Source organism: Hypanus sabinus, chromosome 27 (assembly GCF_030144855.1).
Source record: "Hypanus sabinus isolate sHypSab1 chromosome 27, sHypSab1.hap1, whole genome shotgun sequence".
In the NCBI taxonomy this organism is placed as follows: Eukaryota; Metazoa; Chordata; class Chondrichthyes; order Myliobatiformes; family Dasyatidae; genus Hypanus; species Hypanus sabinus.
In genome coordinates this window covers 38,532,280-38,549,708 of record NC_082732.1, presented here as the reverse complement: position 1 = coordinate 38,549,708, position 17,429 = coordinate 38,532,280, and the positions used below count along the sequence as shown (strand labels likewise).

General features: G+C 40.5%; 1 protein-coding gene across 5 annotated transcripts in view; it reads right to left on the bottom strand.

The window, feature by feature from the left end:
• Window positions 1-17,429, bottom strand: part of LOC132382233 (uncharacterized) — a 41,785-nt gene that overhangs the window by 2,585 nt on the left and 21,771 nt on the right. For 3 of the 5 annotated variants that reach the window (XM_059952260.1, XM_059952261.1, XM_059952259.1), the window contains 5 exons: window positions 16,796-16,888; window positions 10,684-10,746; window positions 3,669-3,748; window positions 1,538-1,668; window positions 28-94 (listed from right to left, as the gene is read on the bottom strand). In XM_059952260.1, coding sequence (XP_059808243.1) covers window positions 28-94; window positions 1,538-1,668; window positions 3,669-3,748; window positions 10,684-10,746; window positions 16,796-16,869 — 415 coding nt within the window. In that variant the 5' untranslated portion in view covers window positions 16,870-16,888. The remainder of the gene's footprint in view (window positions 1-27; window positions 95-1,537; window positions 1,669-3,668; window positions 3,749-10,683; window positions 10,747-16,795; window positions 16,889-17,429) is intronic. The other 2 variants (XM_059952263.1, XM_059952262.1) reach the window with 1 other exon arrangement.

Genomic DNA, 17,429 nt, shown 5'->3' with positions numbered 1-17,429 from the left:
AACTCCATCATAATAAAAAATACAAACCTGTGGCGAGCATGCCGAGTACAGACAGCACCAGGGACAGGTAGTACAGCTCAGGAGTAGTGTTTACCTGACAAGATACATAATAAAAACCTTGTAAGAGTTAATACTGGTCATCAAACTGCTGTCTACAGCATAGAACACTACAGCACAGTACAGGCCCTTCAGCCCACAATGTTGTGCCTCCTCTATGATCAATCTAACCCTTCCCTCCTACCTTTTTATATCATCTGAGTCTCTTAAATACCCCCAGTGTGTCTGCCTCTATCACCACGCCTGTCAGTGAGTTCCACTCACCCATAACTCTCCGTATAAAGGACCTACCTCTAACATCCCCCCTGTACTTCCCTCCAGTCAGAAAATTATGCCCCCTGCTTTTCGCCATTTCCGTCCCGGGAAAAAGCTCTGGCTCACTTACTGTGTGGCGTAGTGGCCAGTACAATGCTTTACAGCACCAGTGGCCCTGGTTCAATTTCCGCTGCTGCTTGTACCACGTGGGTTTCCTCCAGGTGCTCTGGTTTCCTCCCACAGTCCAAAGACCTACCATTGGTAGGTTAATTGGTCACTGTAAATTGTCCCACAATTCGGCGAGCATTAAATCGGGGGATTGCTGGGCAGTGGGCTTGAGGGCCCAGAGGGGCCTATTCTTATCTCAATAGATAAATAGAAGTTTATTTATTGGTCAAGCACCCCCCTCTCTCTCTCTCATGTTCAGTCTCTTTGCCTCAGGACTTGGCAGTAAAGATAGTCATTCTGTATCTTTTTATTATGGGTGGGGTTTAAAGAATTGAGGGGTGGCACCATGTGCCACATGTAAACAAAATTTTAGTGCACGCCATCTAGGGCTCGCGTGCCACAGGTTTGCCACCCGTAGAAAGGTGCGAGCGGAATAGTCCTGAACACAACTGGAGTTTGAGAAGAAGAGGCCTCATTGAGATTCCCAAGATGAGTTGTTTCCCTCTTGTTGGAGGGTGATGAACAGAGTCATGGATTCTGGAGGCGAGGAGAAATTCCTTTCACTTGTGGGTTATAAACCTTTGGAATTCTTTATCTTCTAGACCGTGGAGGTTTAGTCATGGGGGATACCGAAGGATGATTTATTTTTGTAAAGGAATATGGGGATCAGATGGGGGAGGTGGACAGGAGGGACAGGATCCATTTTTACTTCAAAGATATTGGAGCAAACTAGGCCATTCAGCCCATCGAGCCTTTATTTCCCCTCTCTTACCTTCGTAACCTTGATACCCTACTATTCAAGGGGAATCTCAAGAGATGACTAGACCCCAGCCCTTTAAATCTCTTCTGATCTAATTGAATCACAAAGGATAATATCACCCGCTTAACTGTGACAATGAATTGATCACATAACCAGATCCAAGCTCATCCGTCTCTTGAACTCGATCTGCTTTCAGGGGCTTTCCCATGAGGTTCCACCATGTCTGACTGGGCCGGAAGTTTCTAGCCAACTGTTAGGATTTAATACACGAGCACAAATGAGTAAGATAAAACTCACACACTGAGGCGCAGTGATGGTGAATGCCGTGGTTACGACCCCCTGTAGAAATGATCCCAATCCAAAGGCATGAAAAGCCACTTTCAACCCACGAGGAACTGGGTCCATTAACGTCAACAGAAGAGTGAACCCTGGAAAGAGTTTCACGAGAATTAGATCCATTTGTACACAAACTGTTGTAATAACCTTTTGTCTGACTAGTTTCCCGAGGAGAAATCTATTTATCTATCTATTTATTGAGATGCAGTCACAGGGAGAATGTACAAACTCCTTACAGACAAGGATGAGAATTGAACCCATGTCACTGGTACTGAAAACCGCTGTGCTAACCACTATGTTACCAGGCCACCTAGCATAGGTTAATGTTTTGATATCAGATAAGTTGTCCTCATATACATTAGGAATAGGAGGATTTCACTAGGCCTCTTGATCCAACCGAGTCACCTCTGACTCTTCTAAATGCCAATCAATCATTTTCAAACAATCCATTGGATACACAAGCATCACAAGTCCAGGTTATGCGACCACTGATGCCAGGCAGATAGTCTCCGAAGAGTATTGATATTGGCTGGGGCCCTGTAAAGACACTGCCCAGAAAGTGACAATGGCAAAACCACTTCCATAGAAAAACTTGCCAAGAACAGTCATGGTCATGAGACCATAGTCACCCACATCACTCGACACGGCAAATGATGATGATGATGGTTGGTTACACATGAGGTTGCAGATTCTTCAATCTGGAGCAGCAATCTCCTGGATGAACTCAAAAGTTCAGAGTAAATTTATTATCAAAATACGCATTTGTCAACATATACATATGTCAACATGTCATTGAGATTCATTTTCTTGCAGGTATTCATAGTAGAACAAAGAAATACAATAAAATCAATGAAAAACTACACACAAACAGAGACTGACAAACAACCTATGTGCAAATACAAAAAAAAGACAACAAATAAAGTTGAGAACATGAGTGCATAGATTGTGGAACTCAGCAGGTGAAGCAGCATTTCTGGGAGGAATGAAATTGTCAATGGCTCAAGCCAAAACCCTCCATGAGGGTCCTAATGAAGCGTCAACAATTCCTCTCCTCTTACAGATGCCAGCCCAGTGGATTCAGGAACAGTTATTACCCTACAACCATCAGGCTATTGAACCAGCATGGATAACTTCACTCAACCAAACTCTATATTGTTCCTACAACCTATGGACTCACTTTTTCAAGGACTCTTCATCTCATGTACTCGATATCTATTGCTTATTTATTTATTGATTTTTCTTTTTGTATTTGTAGTTGTCTTTTACACACTAGTTGTTTGCCCGTCCTGTGTGCAGTTTTCATTGGTTCTATTGTGTTCTTTTGAATTAACAGACAGACAGACTTTATTGACCCCGAGGGAAATTGGGTTTCGTTACAGTCGCAACAACCAAGAACAGTGTAGAAATATAGCAATATAAAACCACAAGTAATTAAATAATAAGTTAATTATTCCAAGTAGAAATAAGTCCAGGACCAGGTTATTGGCTTAGGGTGTCTGACACTGAGGGAGGAGTTGTAAAGTTTGATGGCCACAGGCAGGAATGACTTCTTATGACGCTCAGTGTTACATCTCGGTGGAATGAATCTCTGGCTGAATATACTCCTGTGCCTAACCAGTACATTATGGAGTGGATGGGAGTCATTTTCCAAGATGGCATGCAACTTGGACAGCATCATCTTTTCAGACACCACTGTCAGAGATTCCAGTTCCACCTCCACAACATCACTGGCCTTAGGAATGAGTTTGTTGATTCTGTTGGTGTCTGCTACCCTCAGCCTGCTGCCCCAGCACACAACAGCAAACATGATAGCACTGGCCACCACAGACTCGTAGAACATCCGGCCTCAGATGAGGTTAAAGGACCTCAGCCTCCTCAGGAAGTAGAGACGGCTCTGACCCTTGTAGACAGTGTTCTTTGACCAGTCCAGTTTATTGTCAATTCGTATCCCCAGGTAACTGTGAATGCCCACAAGAAAATGAATCTCAGGGTTGTCTATGCTGCCAAATACATATTTGGGGGAGCACTACAGAGGCACTTTTTAAATCATTGCATTTTGCAAAGTGAATGCTAAAAGACAGCAGTCTCCTACCTGTCATGATGAAAGTGAAGATAATGAATGTGGTCAGGTTGTAGAGAAGGGGCTGGTCACAATATCGTGATGACCTTGGTCTGGAAGAGAAGCAATATGATTAAGAGCTCCTATACCTAATAAAATGGCCACTTAGCATTGGTTTGTGGTCTTCTGCTGCTACAACCCATTTTCTTCAAGGTTTGACTTATTGTGCATTCAGAGATGCTCTTCTGCACACCCCTGTTGTAACGTGTGGTTATTAGTTACTGTCACCTTCCTGTCAGCTTGAACCAGTCTGGCCATTCTCCTCTGACCTTTCTCATAAACAAGGCGCCTTTGCTCACAGAACTGTCACTCACTGGATTTTTTTTTTGCCTTTCACACCATTCTCTGTAAATTCTACACAGCTGTGTGTGAAAATCCCAGGAGATAAGTGTTTCTGAGATGCTCAAACAATCCTTTCTGGCACCAACAATCATTCCACAGTCAAAGTCACTTAGATCACATTTCTTCCCCATTCTGATGTTTGGTCTGAATAACAACTGAACCTCTTGACCATGTCTGTGTGCTTTTATGCACTGAGGTGCTGTTTAGATATTTGCATTGACGTGCAGGTGTATAGGAGATAACTCATACAGCGGCCACTGAGCGCACACTGAGCGTACACTGTACAATTATCATTACAAACTTGAAAACACTTTAAAAAAAGACTGGGAGAATTTGCATAAAGTCAGATTTCTGCAGGTCAGGTCATTTGTAATGCAGGTCAGCCCCTATACAGTCTAGTTTGAATTTTATTCAGAATAAATGCTGCTGGCCCTGATCATAGCACGTGCCTTTCAGGTTAGTGTGACTGCTATTTACCATGTGGTACACAGCAAAAGTCTCTGTAAATAACAAGAAAAACAACAAACTAGCCAAATTCGTTGAAGAATATTGATCTTCTAGTACAAGTTGAACTATGCGTTATGTTGAAGAAGAACTTTTGGAGAGAAGACGCCATTCCGTTTTTAGGCTTTAACTTATGAAGCTGCGGTATAGCTTTTTATTTTGGTCTGTAGACCTGGTTTTTTTTATTATCATGATTTACAGATGCTTTTTTAACTTTACTATAATGTCTTTTTTCTTAATTTTTTTTCCCCTCTGGATTAGATATACATGTTAAGACTTTATAATAATGATTTATTTTTTAAGATGTCGTTTCTTCTTCCCATAAGACTTTGCTTTCCGTAAGCGTTTATTTGCCTGTATTTGAGAATGGGACGAATGTTTTGAATTTTTGAACCTTTTTTTATATATATAGTAGTGGTTATTGAACCGTTTAAAAAAAAGATTGGTGAATTTACATTTATATTTTGTAATATGGTCCTTTCAAAATGTCGATTCTTCTTCCCATAAGTCTTTGTTTTTGAAACGTCATTTCCTTATATTTGAATATGGAATCTTTTTTTAAAGGCATATTACACTATTTTAAACTTCAATGGTTATCCTTTTATTATTAATGATTTTTTGCTTTTTTATATTATTTTTTCATTTTGATTGATATATATTCTTTCTGTTTACAACCCTGTATTTATATCTGGGTGTTATATAGTTTCTCTTTTCTTTCTTTTCATGAAGTCGCCATCTTGAAAATGGGGGTAATATTAGTATTAGTTTGTGCGCCTGCCGCTTGGCTCTTTTTCGAGGGGTTGGGGGAGGGGGTAGGGATCTTTTTTCACGCTTTTGCTTTTTATTTTTTTGCTTTTAGTTTATGGTCTGACTTTAAATTATTAATATTGTTGAGGTGTCATGTTCTCCGGTTGCTCCTGAATCATTTTTCCTTCCTGAATTATGGGTTATGTGTCTTTTTAACCTTTTATGATATACACAACTAATATTGGCATGATGGATAAGTCTATTAACTTTATCTCCTGGAATACTAATGGTTTAAATCATCCGATTAAACGTAAAAAAATACTTTGTATTCCATAGACTAAATGCTAATATTATTTTTGCACAGGAGACCCATATTAGGAGGGAGGATAATCAACGCTTCTTTAGGTTCTGGAAAGCTCAACAATTTCACTCGAATTGTACCGCCAAAATTAGGGGTGTGTATTTTTATAGACCCCTCAATTTCTTTTACACGTCATGAAATTATTTCTGATCCACAGGGCAGATTTTTGTTGATAACTGGTTCACTTTTTAATCGAAAAGTGGTTCTAGTTAATATTTATGCTCCAAACTTTGACTGCCCTGAATTTTTTAAACGTTTATTTACTTCCCTTCCTAATCTAAATGAAAATATGTTGATAATGGGTGGAGATTTCAATTGTTGTTTGAATCCTTCGATGGATAGATCTAAACCTATTCGAATTCTTCCGAATAGATCAGCCTTACTTATTAATTCTTTTATGGTTGATTCGGGAATTACTGAAATATGGCGGTTTTTGAACCCTAAAGATAAAGAATTTTCATTTTTTTCACATGTATATCACAGTTATTCTAGAATTGATTATTTCCTTACTGATCATCGTTTATTAACAGATGTTATTGATTATAAATATGATTCTATTGCTATTTCGGATCATACACCTTTGAAGTTATCTATCAAGATTTCGGACTTTTCCAATAATACTAGATCTTGGAGACTTAACGCTACTTTGCTTCAAGATCCAGAATTCATCACCTACATAAAACAGCAAATTGACTTGTTTTTCTCAACAAACTACAGAAGAGATTGACAGAGGAATACTCTGGGACTCTTTTAAGGCTTTTATCTGTGGACAAATTATCTCATATTCCGTCGGTAAAAGAAAACAAAGATATTTAGATATTGCTTTATTAGTGGATAAAATTAAAGAAATTGATAAGATTTATTCCGTGACTCCTACCAAAGAACTTTATAAGAAGAGAGTTGAGCTTCAAATGGAGCATAGCTTATTATTATCTTCTTCAATTGAGAATCAATTAATTAGGACCAGGGCTCAATTTTATATCCATAGTGATCAAACTAGTAAATTGTTAGCTAACCAATTAAAAGCTATCTCGACTAAGCGACAAATTATTAAAATTTGTAAACAAGACGGCAATCTGATCATAAAGAAATCAAAAACACTTTTCAAGATTTTTATAAATCTTTATATCAATCAGAATTTGATGGCGATCTGTCCATGATGGATAACTTTTTTAACAATTTGAATATTCCCAAACTGACAGATGAAGATCGTAGCTTGCTTGATGCTCCTATCTCTTTGGCCGAAATAGGAGAGGCCTCCTCATCAATGAATTCAGGGAAAGCTCCTGGTCCTGATGGTTATAGAATTTTTAAAAACTTTTTCTTCTTTGCTTTCCCCTTGGTTATGTGAAATCTTTAATGATGCATTTGTTAAGAAGAGATTACCTCAGTCTTTTTATGAAGCTACTATCTCTCTAATTCTTAAAAAAGATAAGGATCCCACTTTATGTGCATCTTATCGCCCTATATCACTATTAAATGTAGACTCTAAGATTCTTACAAAAATTTTAGCTATTAGGTTAGAAAAGGTACTATCACAGATTATTTCAGAAGACCAAACTGGTTTTATTAGGAATCGTTATTCCTTTTTTAATATTAGAAAATTGATTAATATAATTTATACTTCATCACCCACTATTCCAGAATGTGTTATTTCACTAGATGCTGAAAAAGCTTTTGATAGAGTTGAATGGGTATACTTATTTTATGCTTTGAGATATTTTAATTTTAGTCCTAATTTTATATCATGGATCAAACTAATATATCATAAACCTGTTGCTTCTGTTCTTACAAATAATTACAGATCTTCTTTTTTTCAATTATCTCGTGGTACGAGACAAGGTTGTTCCTCAAGTCCTTTATTGTTTAATATTGCATTAGAACCTTCAGCCATTGCTATTCGTGAATCTCCTAATATTTTTGGTATTACCCGCAATGAGAAATTATACAAGTTATCACTTTATGCTGATGACTTGTTATTATATATTTCTGATCCTGACAGGTCTATTCCCGCTATTTTATCCTTGTTGGCTCAATTTGGTAGTTTTTCTGGTTATAAACTAAACTTGGATAAGAGTGATTTATTCCCTTTAAACGCGCAAACTTTATTGAATGAAAGGATACAATTTAAAGTTGTTGATGATAACTTTATCTATTTAGGTATAAAAATTACCAAGAAATATAACGATTTATTTACATTGAATTTTTTACCTATGTTTCATCAAATTCAACAACTTACTACAAGATGGTCTCCCTTATCCTTATCATTAGTTGGTCGGATTAATGCTATTAAAATGATGATTCTACCGAAATTTTTATATTTATTTCAAGCTTTACCAATTTTTATTCCTATATTTTTTTTTGATAACATTGACTCAAAAATTTCTTCATTTGTGTGGCAAAATAAAAATCCTAGGTTAAGTAAAAGGCAATTACAAAAATCTAAAAAAGATGGTGGTTTAGCTCTACCTAACTTTAGATTTTACTATTGGGCGAATAATATTCGTAACTTAATTTATTGGAAATCAGATTTGGATTCACCATTGTGCCCACAGTGGGTAAATTTAGAACGTAATGAGGCACAGGGATATTCTCTATTCTCCGTTCTGGGTTCTTCTCTTTCTGCCGATTTAGTTAAATTCAATAAACAGATATCCAACCCTGTTGTCAAACATACATTACGAATTTGGTTTCAATTTTGTAAATTTTTTACTCTGAAAAACTTTGCTCTTGATAGCCCTATTTTACTTAATTTTTTTTTCAAACCTTCTTTGACAGATCAAGCTTTTAGCATATGGAAAAGGAAAGGTAAAAATGTTTTCGTGATCTCTTTTTTGAAGGTAGTTTGATGTCTTTCGACCAACTTTCCAACAAATTTGAGTTACCTAAATCTAACTTTTTTAGATATCTACAAATCAGAAATTTTTTACATAAAATTCTACCATCCTTCCCCAATTCAACTTCAATGGACTTTTTAGGTATGATTTTTACCTTAAATCCCTATCAGAAGGGATTAGTGGCTTTTATTTATAATATGATTATGAAGATACAACCAGAAATATCAGGTAGAATTAAACAAGAATGGGAAAAAGAACTTCAATATAATATATCAATAGAAAAATGGGGAAAAATTTTACAAATGGTTAATTCTTCTTCTATATGTGCTAAACATGCTTTAATACAATTTAAAATTGTACATAGAGCTCATATGTCTAAAGATAAACTTGCTCGATTCTACTCTCATATTAACCCTCAATGTGACAGATATCATTCAGATGTGGCTTCATTGACCCACATGTTTTGGTCATGTCCCACCTTATATAATTATTGGAAGGACATATTTGCTACCATTTCCTCAATTTGGAATATCGATTTACAACCTCATTTTATTACTGCAATTTTTGGTATACCAAATGAGGATGGTAATCAGTTTTCCCCTTCAATTAGACGAATGATTGCTTTTGTAACATTAATGGCCAGAAGGTCTATATTGCAAAATTGGAAAGAAGTAAATCCTCCTACCACGTTTCAGTGGCTCTCTCAAACTATTTCTTATCTGAGCTTGGAAAAAATTAGACTCATCAGTTAAATTCGAAGAAACTTGGGGACCGTTCATTCGACATTTTCATATGAATTAATTTGACCTCTCCCAGACCTTTTCTCTGTTTATTCTTGTTCTGGTATGGAGTTCCGGAGTTCTTGACACTATCATATACAAATAAACTGTTATTATTGCCCATTGTTAGTTTAGTTTAGTATTTTTTTTTTCTTAATATATATTTTTTGCTTGTATTTTTACAATTTTTTCTTTTTCTTTTGATGATTATTCCTATTTTTTTCATATAATTATTATAGGCTTGATTGATAATGTACTGTGTTCTCCTGTTGATATTTTAATAGGATATTGTTATCCTATTATTAATTTAATTTCAAGTCTAATGCATTTATAACCTATTCATTATTATGTTATGCTTTTTTATATATATATGAAATTCAATAAAAAGATTGAAAAAGAAAGACAAACTTGAGGCAGAGTACAAGGTTAACGGCAGGATTTTTAGTTGTGTGGAGGAACTGAGGGTATCTTGGGGGTCTACGTCCATAGATTCCTCAAAGTTTCCATATCAAACTGACTGGGTTGCTAATAAAGCAAACAACTGTCTGAATGAGATAATGCTACAGCTCTATAAGACTCTGGTTAGACCACACTTGTGTTCAGTTCTGGTCGCCTCATTATAGGAAGGATGTGGAAGCTTGGGTGGGGGTGGGGCAGAGGAGATGTACCAGGATGCTCCCTGGACTAGAGAGCATGTCTTATGAGGAATAGTTGAGCAAGGGCTATTCTCTTTAGAGCAAAGGAGGATGAGAGATGACTAGATAGAGGTGAACAAGATTGTAAGAGGCAAAGACAGATTGGACAGCCAGAGAATTTTTCCCAAGGCAGAAATGGCTAATACAAGGGGTCATAATTTTAAGGTTACTGCAGGAAAGCATAGTTGGGGCAGGGTCAGAGGTAAGGTGTTTAGTTTTGGTTTTTTTTTAAAACAGAGGATGGTGGATGCATGGAACACCTTGCCAGAGGTGTCAGTAGAGATAGATACATTAGGGACATTTAAGATGCACATAGATGATGGAAAACTGGAGGGCTATGTGGGAAGTAAGGGTTCGATTGAACTTAGAGTTGGTTAAATGGTTAGCACAACGTTGTGGGCTGAAGAATCAGCAATGTTCTATATTCTATGTTCTGAATGAGACGGGGAGATCAAGAAAAAAAAAGTCTTTCTTTACTTGGAATGAGTTGTAGTTGGGAGAGTGATTCATTGGAAAGCTCCACCAAAGAGGTAGTGCAAAATGATGGGCCAAAATGGCTTCTTTTGTCCAGTAATACCCCTTGACCCATAAAATGGAGCCTGGCAAAAGGCCAGTTGGGTTGCCTCTCCTCCCAGTGTCTCACCCAGGAGTTTGCAGCACCGAGCAGGGCCTGAACTAAGCATTTTCAATAGGGTCACGCATTGTACCATCTATTCAACTTACCGAGCAAGTACAAACATCTGTGGGAAAAGAAAGACAGTCACCAGCAGCACCAACAGGACTTGGCTGGAAGTAAATATAAGTTTGTGACACTGTAAATAAATGTCATAATTTTATGCAGAATTAAAATGCAAACATTTAAAAGTCTCTGTAAACTTCTGACCAAATATCCTGATCTCCCAGTCTGGAAATTTATCACCCAGCTCTATGATCCTTTCCTCAGCCAGGTCAGGGGCTCGAGCCTGAAGTTCGGGATCCTGTCATAGGTTCGTCTAGGGAACTGTACTGAAACCCAAAGCCGAGAGATTGATTGGAGGTCTGAAAGCCAAAACCTAGTGGCCAAAGCCTTCAGACCTTGAGGCTGGAGGCCTGTCCTGCAGTTGGAGACCGTCTGTGTGTGAGCGGCTGGGAGGAAGGGGACTTGTTTCGTTGTTGTTGTTTTGTTACTTAATGTGTGCTGTTTTTGCCTGGTTACAGGCTTGTAGGGGAAAGGATACCATTAAACATAAAGCATAGGAGCAGGCTGGGCCATCGAGCCTGCTCTGCCACTTCATCATAGCCAATCCATTTCCATCTCAACCCCATTCTCCTGCCTTCTCCCCCGCAACTTTTCATCCCCTGACTAATCAAGAACCTATCATCCTCTGCCTTAAGTGCACTCTATGACTTGGCCTCCACAGTTGCCTGTAGCAATGAAATCCATAGATTCACCACCGTTAGTCTAAAGCAACACTGACGTGTTGGTCAAAGTAAAATTTATTATATAAGTAGGTATGTGATCACCATATACGACTTTGAGACTCAATTTCTTGCTGGCATTTGCAGGAACATAAGGAAATACAATGGATTTTATGAAAAACAAAGACCAACAAGTAACCAATGTGCAAAAGACAAACTGCAAATTTTTAAAAAATAGTGAGAACATGAGTTGTAAAGAGACCTTGAAAGTGAGTCTGTGGATGTGTAATCAGTTCAGCGTTAAGTCAGGAGCTTGGAGGTTGCAGGGTAATAACGGTTCAGGAGCCTGTTGGCATGGGACCAGAGGGTTCTGTAATTCCTGCCCAAGGGTAGAAGTGATAAGAAAGCATGGCCTGGCTGGAGAGGGCTTTTGATGATAGATGCTGCTTTCTTGTGGCAGCGCTCTTTGTAAATGTACTCAGTGGTGGGGAAAGGGTTCACCTGTGACGGACTAGGCTGTGATCACAACTTTCTATAGGCTTTTCCAATCCTGGGCATTGGTGTCTCATTGGATGGTACTGAAAAATGAACGGCAATGGAACCTACATCACCTGTCCCCACCTCACCCCGCCCCACACTCCTGATCCTGTCCACGTTACTAGAGTGCAGGGAACGCGTCATCTCCTTCTCAATGGGTGAACGGCTGAAACCCCAACTGATTCCAGGCTGGACAGGATGCGTGTCTGCTGCCTCTCCATCTGCTGCTCAACCAAGAACCGCAAGTCGCAGGAAAATCAAAGAAAGAAACACTGGAAGAAGCCAAGATTAAAGGACAAAGTCTCTTCAAAAAGCAAAGTTCTAAAACAGACTGTATAATTATAAGCAACATATACAGTACTGTGCTTAAGGCTTCTGCACACACACACACACACATATATATATATGAGCCAGGGAGCACTGTACTGCTGCCGCACAAAAAAATCAAATTTCATGACATATGTGAGTGACAATAAAACTGATTCTGATCTGGGTCTCTATTGTGGACTGAGAGTGTGAAAGGGGCAGGGAGAGGGGAATCATGGTTGAGAAAAGGGGAAGGAAGAGGGGAGGGAGCAGGAAGCACCAGAGAGACATTCTGTAATGATCAATAAACCAATTGTTTGGAATCAAATGACCTTGCCTGGTGTCTCAGGGCTGGGTGTGTCTGTACCCGCACCACCCCACTGCCCCTGGCACTCCTTCTTGGCCACCCATACCATGGCTCTCCAAACTCACCATTCCCAACATCTTTTGCTCCTGCCAGATTTACAAACTTGCCCTCTGCCCCACATTGACAAGCACAGTACTGTGAAAAAGTCCTAGACACTCTAGCTAGTACATGTATGTTCCCTAGACTTTTGCACCGTGATGCAGGAGGCAAAGACCTCTCTTTAAACAAGCACTGATTTGTATGTTCAGATTTGATGGAAGCTTCTAATATGTGTAGGCCTGTAATTCTGCTCAGTGCAAGTAACTGTGTGAACCAATGCAAAAGGATATGGGAATTAAAGGAATGCGGTCCTACTACTAATCAATGGACATTACCAAGAGACATGTCTTTATGATACCGATGCAATTACAAAGACGACACACCAGCGGCTACATTTCATTAGGAGCTTGAGGAGATATTGCACATCACCAGAGACTCTAACAAACTTCCACAGATGTACCGTGGAGAGCATTCTAACTTGTTACATCATGGTTGTAGGAAGGAGGGACCGATGCACAGGATTGGAAAAAGCTGCAGACGGTTGTAAATTCAGCCAGCTGCATCTTGAGTATTAGCCTCTCCGGCCTCGAGGACATCCTCAAAAGATGATGCCTCAGGAAAGCTGCATCTATCATTAAGGACCTCCATCACCTGGTACGTGCCCTCTTCTCATTGCTACCATCAGGGAGGAGGTACAAGAACTTGAAACGAGGAAGTCTGCAGATAGATACTGGAAATCCAAAGCAACACACACAAATACTGGAGGAACTCAGCAGGTCAGGCAGCATCCATGGAAATAATTAAGAAGTCAATACTTCAGGACTAATAAGAAGATACCAGAATAAAAAGGTGTGGGAAGGGGAAGGAGGCTAGCTGGAAGGTGATCGGTGAAGCCGGGTGGGTGGGAAAGGTCAAGGGGTGGAGAAGGAGGAGTCTGAAAGGAGAGCAGAGTGGACCATAGGAGAGAAGGAAGGAGGAGGGGACTCAAAGAAGTGATAGGTAGGTGAGAAGTAGTAAAGAAGTTAGAGTGGGAAATAGAGAAAGGGGAGGGGAATTTTTTTTACCAGGTGAAATCGATATTCATGCCATCAGGTTGGAGGCTACCCAGACAGAATACAAGGTGCTGCTCCTCCAACCTGAGGGTGGCCTCATCATGCCATTCAAGGAGGCCATGGATTGACACGTCAGAACAGGAATGACACACACTCAACATTTTAGGAACACCTTTTTCTCCTCTGCTATCAGATTTCTGAACGTGCCATGGACACTAACTCGCTATTTTGCTCTCTTTTTGCACAACTTCTTAATATCGCTCACTGTAACATACAATAATTCTCATTTCCATACTGCTCTGTACAGTCGCCACAAACAATAAATCTCAAGGTGGCCAGGAGGCCACCCAGCTTATGTTAGTGATAATCAACCTGAATCTGATTCTGACCCCTCTTCAGCAAAGGATGGGGTGAGCTCGAAGTAGTATTTCCCCAGTCATTATGCTTTCCAATGCAAATGATGATAATGCCTCACAGTTTTATATCAATTCTTCGTCTGCTGAAGAAAATGGGGTTTAGCACTCATGAAGCCAGCAGACTGCCTTTAGAGAGGACATCCTGAGACAAGTTCGGTGGATTCTAACAGTGGTTCCTTCACGTGACAAACTCTTTCAATGGCGACAATCTTGGCAGCCTCCCAAGACAGGCCCAGCTCCTTGTGACACTGTTCCTTTTCTGCTGCTGACACCACCAGGGCACAGCCAGACACTGACACTAAAAGAGGCTGTTTAGACCATAAGACATAGGAGCAAACTTAGGCCATTCAGCCCATTAAGTCTGCTCTGCCATTTAGAGCTATCCCACTAAAAAGCTCACACTTCTTTTAAAAGGTATTTTTATTTATTTATTTCGAGATACAGCACGATAACAGGCCCTTCCAGCCCAACTACACCCATGTGCCCAAGTAGCCTGCAAACCGGCACATCCAGGGAATGTGGGAGGAATCCAGAGCAACCAGAGGAAGCCCATGTGGTCACAGAGAACATGCAAGCTCCTCACAGACAGTGGTGTGAGTTGTACACAGGTCGCTGGCGCTGTGATAGCGTTATGCTTCTGTGTTATTTCACATCTCAGTACAGAACATTACAGATTTTCCAGAGATCCTGCTGAGTCCAAGGGAAAATGGCAACCGGCTCCTTGGTCAGTTCCAAGGGAAAGTAGGAACTGGGGCCCTGATGAGTTTTTAAGGGAGAGCAGGTACTTGGGCCCTGTGTGAGGCAGATGAAGAGCAGGGGGACGGTGGATTACTGGGTTTAACTCTACTTGAAATATGATGGGGGTTTCTGCCTTTCCTTCTCCCTTAGGCATTGAGTGACGTGGTGGTCAGATGACAGTTGGAGTGTTGTGAGCTGTTTTGGGCCCCTTATCTAAGAAAGGATGTGCTGGCATTGGAGAGGATCCAGAGGAGGTTTACAAGAATGATCCTGTGAACAAAGAGTTAATATATGAAGAGTGTTTCATGGCTCTGGGCTTATACTCACTGGAGTTTAGTAGAACTGGGGGGGGGGGGGGGGCGGCTGTCTAACTGAAAACTATCAAGGCCTAGATAGAGTGGATGTGGCGATGACATTGAGGAAGTTTAGGACCAAAGGACACAGCCTCAGAATAGGAGGACAGCCCTTTAGAACAGAGATGAGAAGGAATTTCTTTAGACAGTGAATCTGTGAAATTTATTGCCACAGATTGCTGTGCAGGCCAAGTCATTGGGTATATTTAAAGAGGTTGCTACGTCCTTGATTAGTAAAGGTGTCAAAGGTTAAAGGGAGAAAGCAGGAGAATGGAGTTAAAAGAGTCAATATGCCAGCCATGATGGAATAGCAGAGCAGATTTGATGGACTGAATGGCCTAATTCTACTCCCAGGTTTTATAATCTCTGTGTGAAAAGAACTCCCCCCACCCCTCGATGAATATGGATTTTACTATAAGAATCAGGTTTACTATCAGTGACATATGTCATGAAATTTGTTGTTTTGCAGCTGCAATACAGTAGAATAAAAAATATTTTTTATATTGGTTTTGTAACTTACAGTCATTAGTGCAAAGAGAACAAAATAAGATTGTGCTCATGGATTCATGTTCCTTTCATAAATCTGATGACAAAGGGGAAGAAGCTATTCCTAAAATGTTGAATGTGGTTTTTCAAGCTCCTGATGGTAGCAATGAGAAGAGGAGATGTCCTGGGTGATAGGAATCTTTAACAATGGTAGTAGATGGAACATATTCTTCCTGGAGGTCCATGATCAGTGTTGTTCCACAGCGATCTGTTCTGCGACCCCCGCACTTTCTGATTTTTATAAATGACTTAGATGAGGAAGTGGAAAGGTGGTTAGTAAGTCTGCAGATGAAATGAAGGTTGGTGGTGTGGGGTACAGTGCAGAAGGTTGTAGGTTACAATGGGACATTGACAGGATGTAGAGCTGGGCCAAGAAGTGCGGAAGGTGTTCGATCTGGAAAAGTGTGTAAATGAATAAATTATATGAATCGTCATTGAAGGTGAGTCTGTAGGTGGTGTTTCAGGAGCCTGGTAGTTGTGGTGTAATAACTGTGCTGGCGTGGGACGGAAGGCCTTCTCCACGGCAGCAGTGAGAGGGAGCACGGTCTGGATGCGAGGGTCCTTGCTGCTACTTTCCTGCGGCAGCGCTGCTTGCAGATGCGCTCAGTGTGGAGCAGACTCAATGGACCGAATGGCCTGATACTGCTCTGTGTCTCATGGTGGGGACAGCTTTGCCTGCAAAGGGCTGGGCTGTATCCACCTCTTTGTAGACTCTACAGCTCCTGGGCTGTGATGCAGCCAGTCAGGGAACTCCACTGGACACCTCAAGAAGCTTGTCAAGGTTCTAGGTGCCGAATCTATTCAAACTTCTGAGAATGTACAGGCGCTGTTGTACTTCCTTTATGCTTACATGATGTGTAAGTTAATGCAGCATAGCTTCAGGCTCTTCAGCCCATCGACCATCATTCTACCAATCCTACACTGATCCCATTTTAGTCCCATCGGTTTCCCCACACACTGCCATTGCAATCCACCCTTCCCTACAAACCAGGGGAAGTTTATTTGGCCAATTAACCTACCAACCCACGCAGTTTCCAACGTGGATTCGGAAAATGCTTACTCTTATGCCATGCTTATGCTTACAGTTTGGTTCTGTTGCGCTGAGGCAGGTGTTGGCTGAAATGGTAGGCCAGGTGAGCGAGGCAGTAATGCAGCATCTGGTCCTGTCCCTGACATCTGAAAGGAGAAGAGCAGAAGTGAGTAGACCACACGGTGCTGAAGAGGTACAGTCCCTCACGGTGACATTTTTAGACTAGCAGCCAGAGACCCGGACTGTTCATCCACGGGCAGGTATCTCACACGGCAATCACAGGTCAGCATGGTCGTGGGCATATCGCTTTCCAGCGCCAGCGACCGGGGTTCAATTCCCACTGCGGTCCGTTAGGAGTTTGTACAGTACGTTCTCCACATGACCCCCATGGGTCTCCTCTGGGTGCTCCACTCCCCTCCCACTCTCTAAAAACATATGCGACAGGGTGAGTAAGCTCTGGCCATGGTACGTTTGGCAGCAGAAGTGTGGTGACTTGTGGGCTGCCCACACACAGCACATCTTCCAGCTGTGTAGGTTGTTGATGCAAAAGACTAATTTCACTGTATGTGTCGATATACACATGATAACTAAAACTATTCAAAGTTCTAAGTAAATTTATTAAAGTATATATATGTTTCCATACACAACACTGAGATTCATTTTCTTGCAGGCATACTCAATAAATCC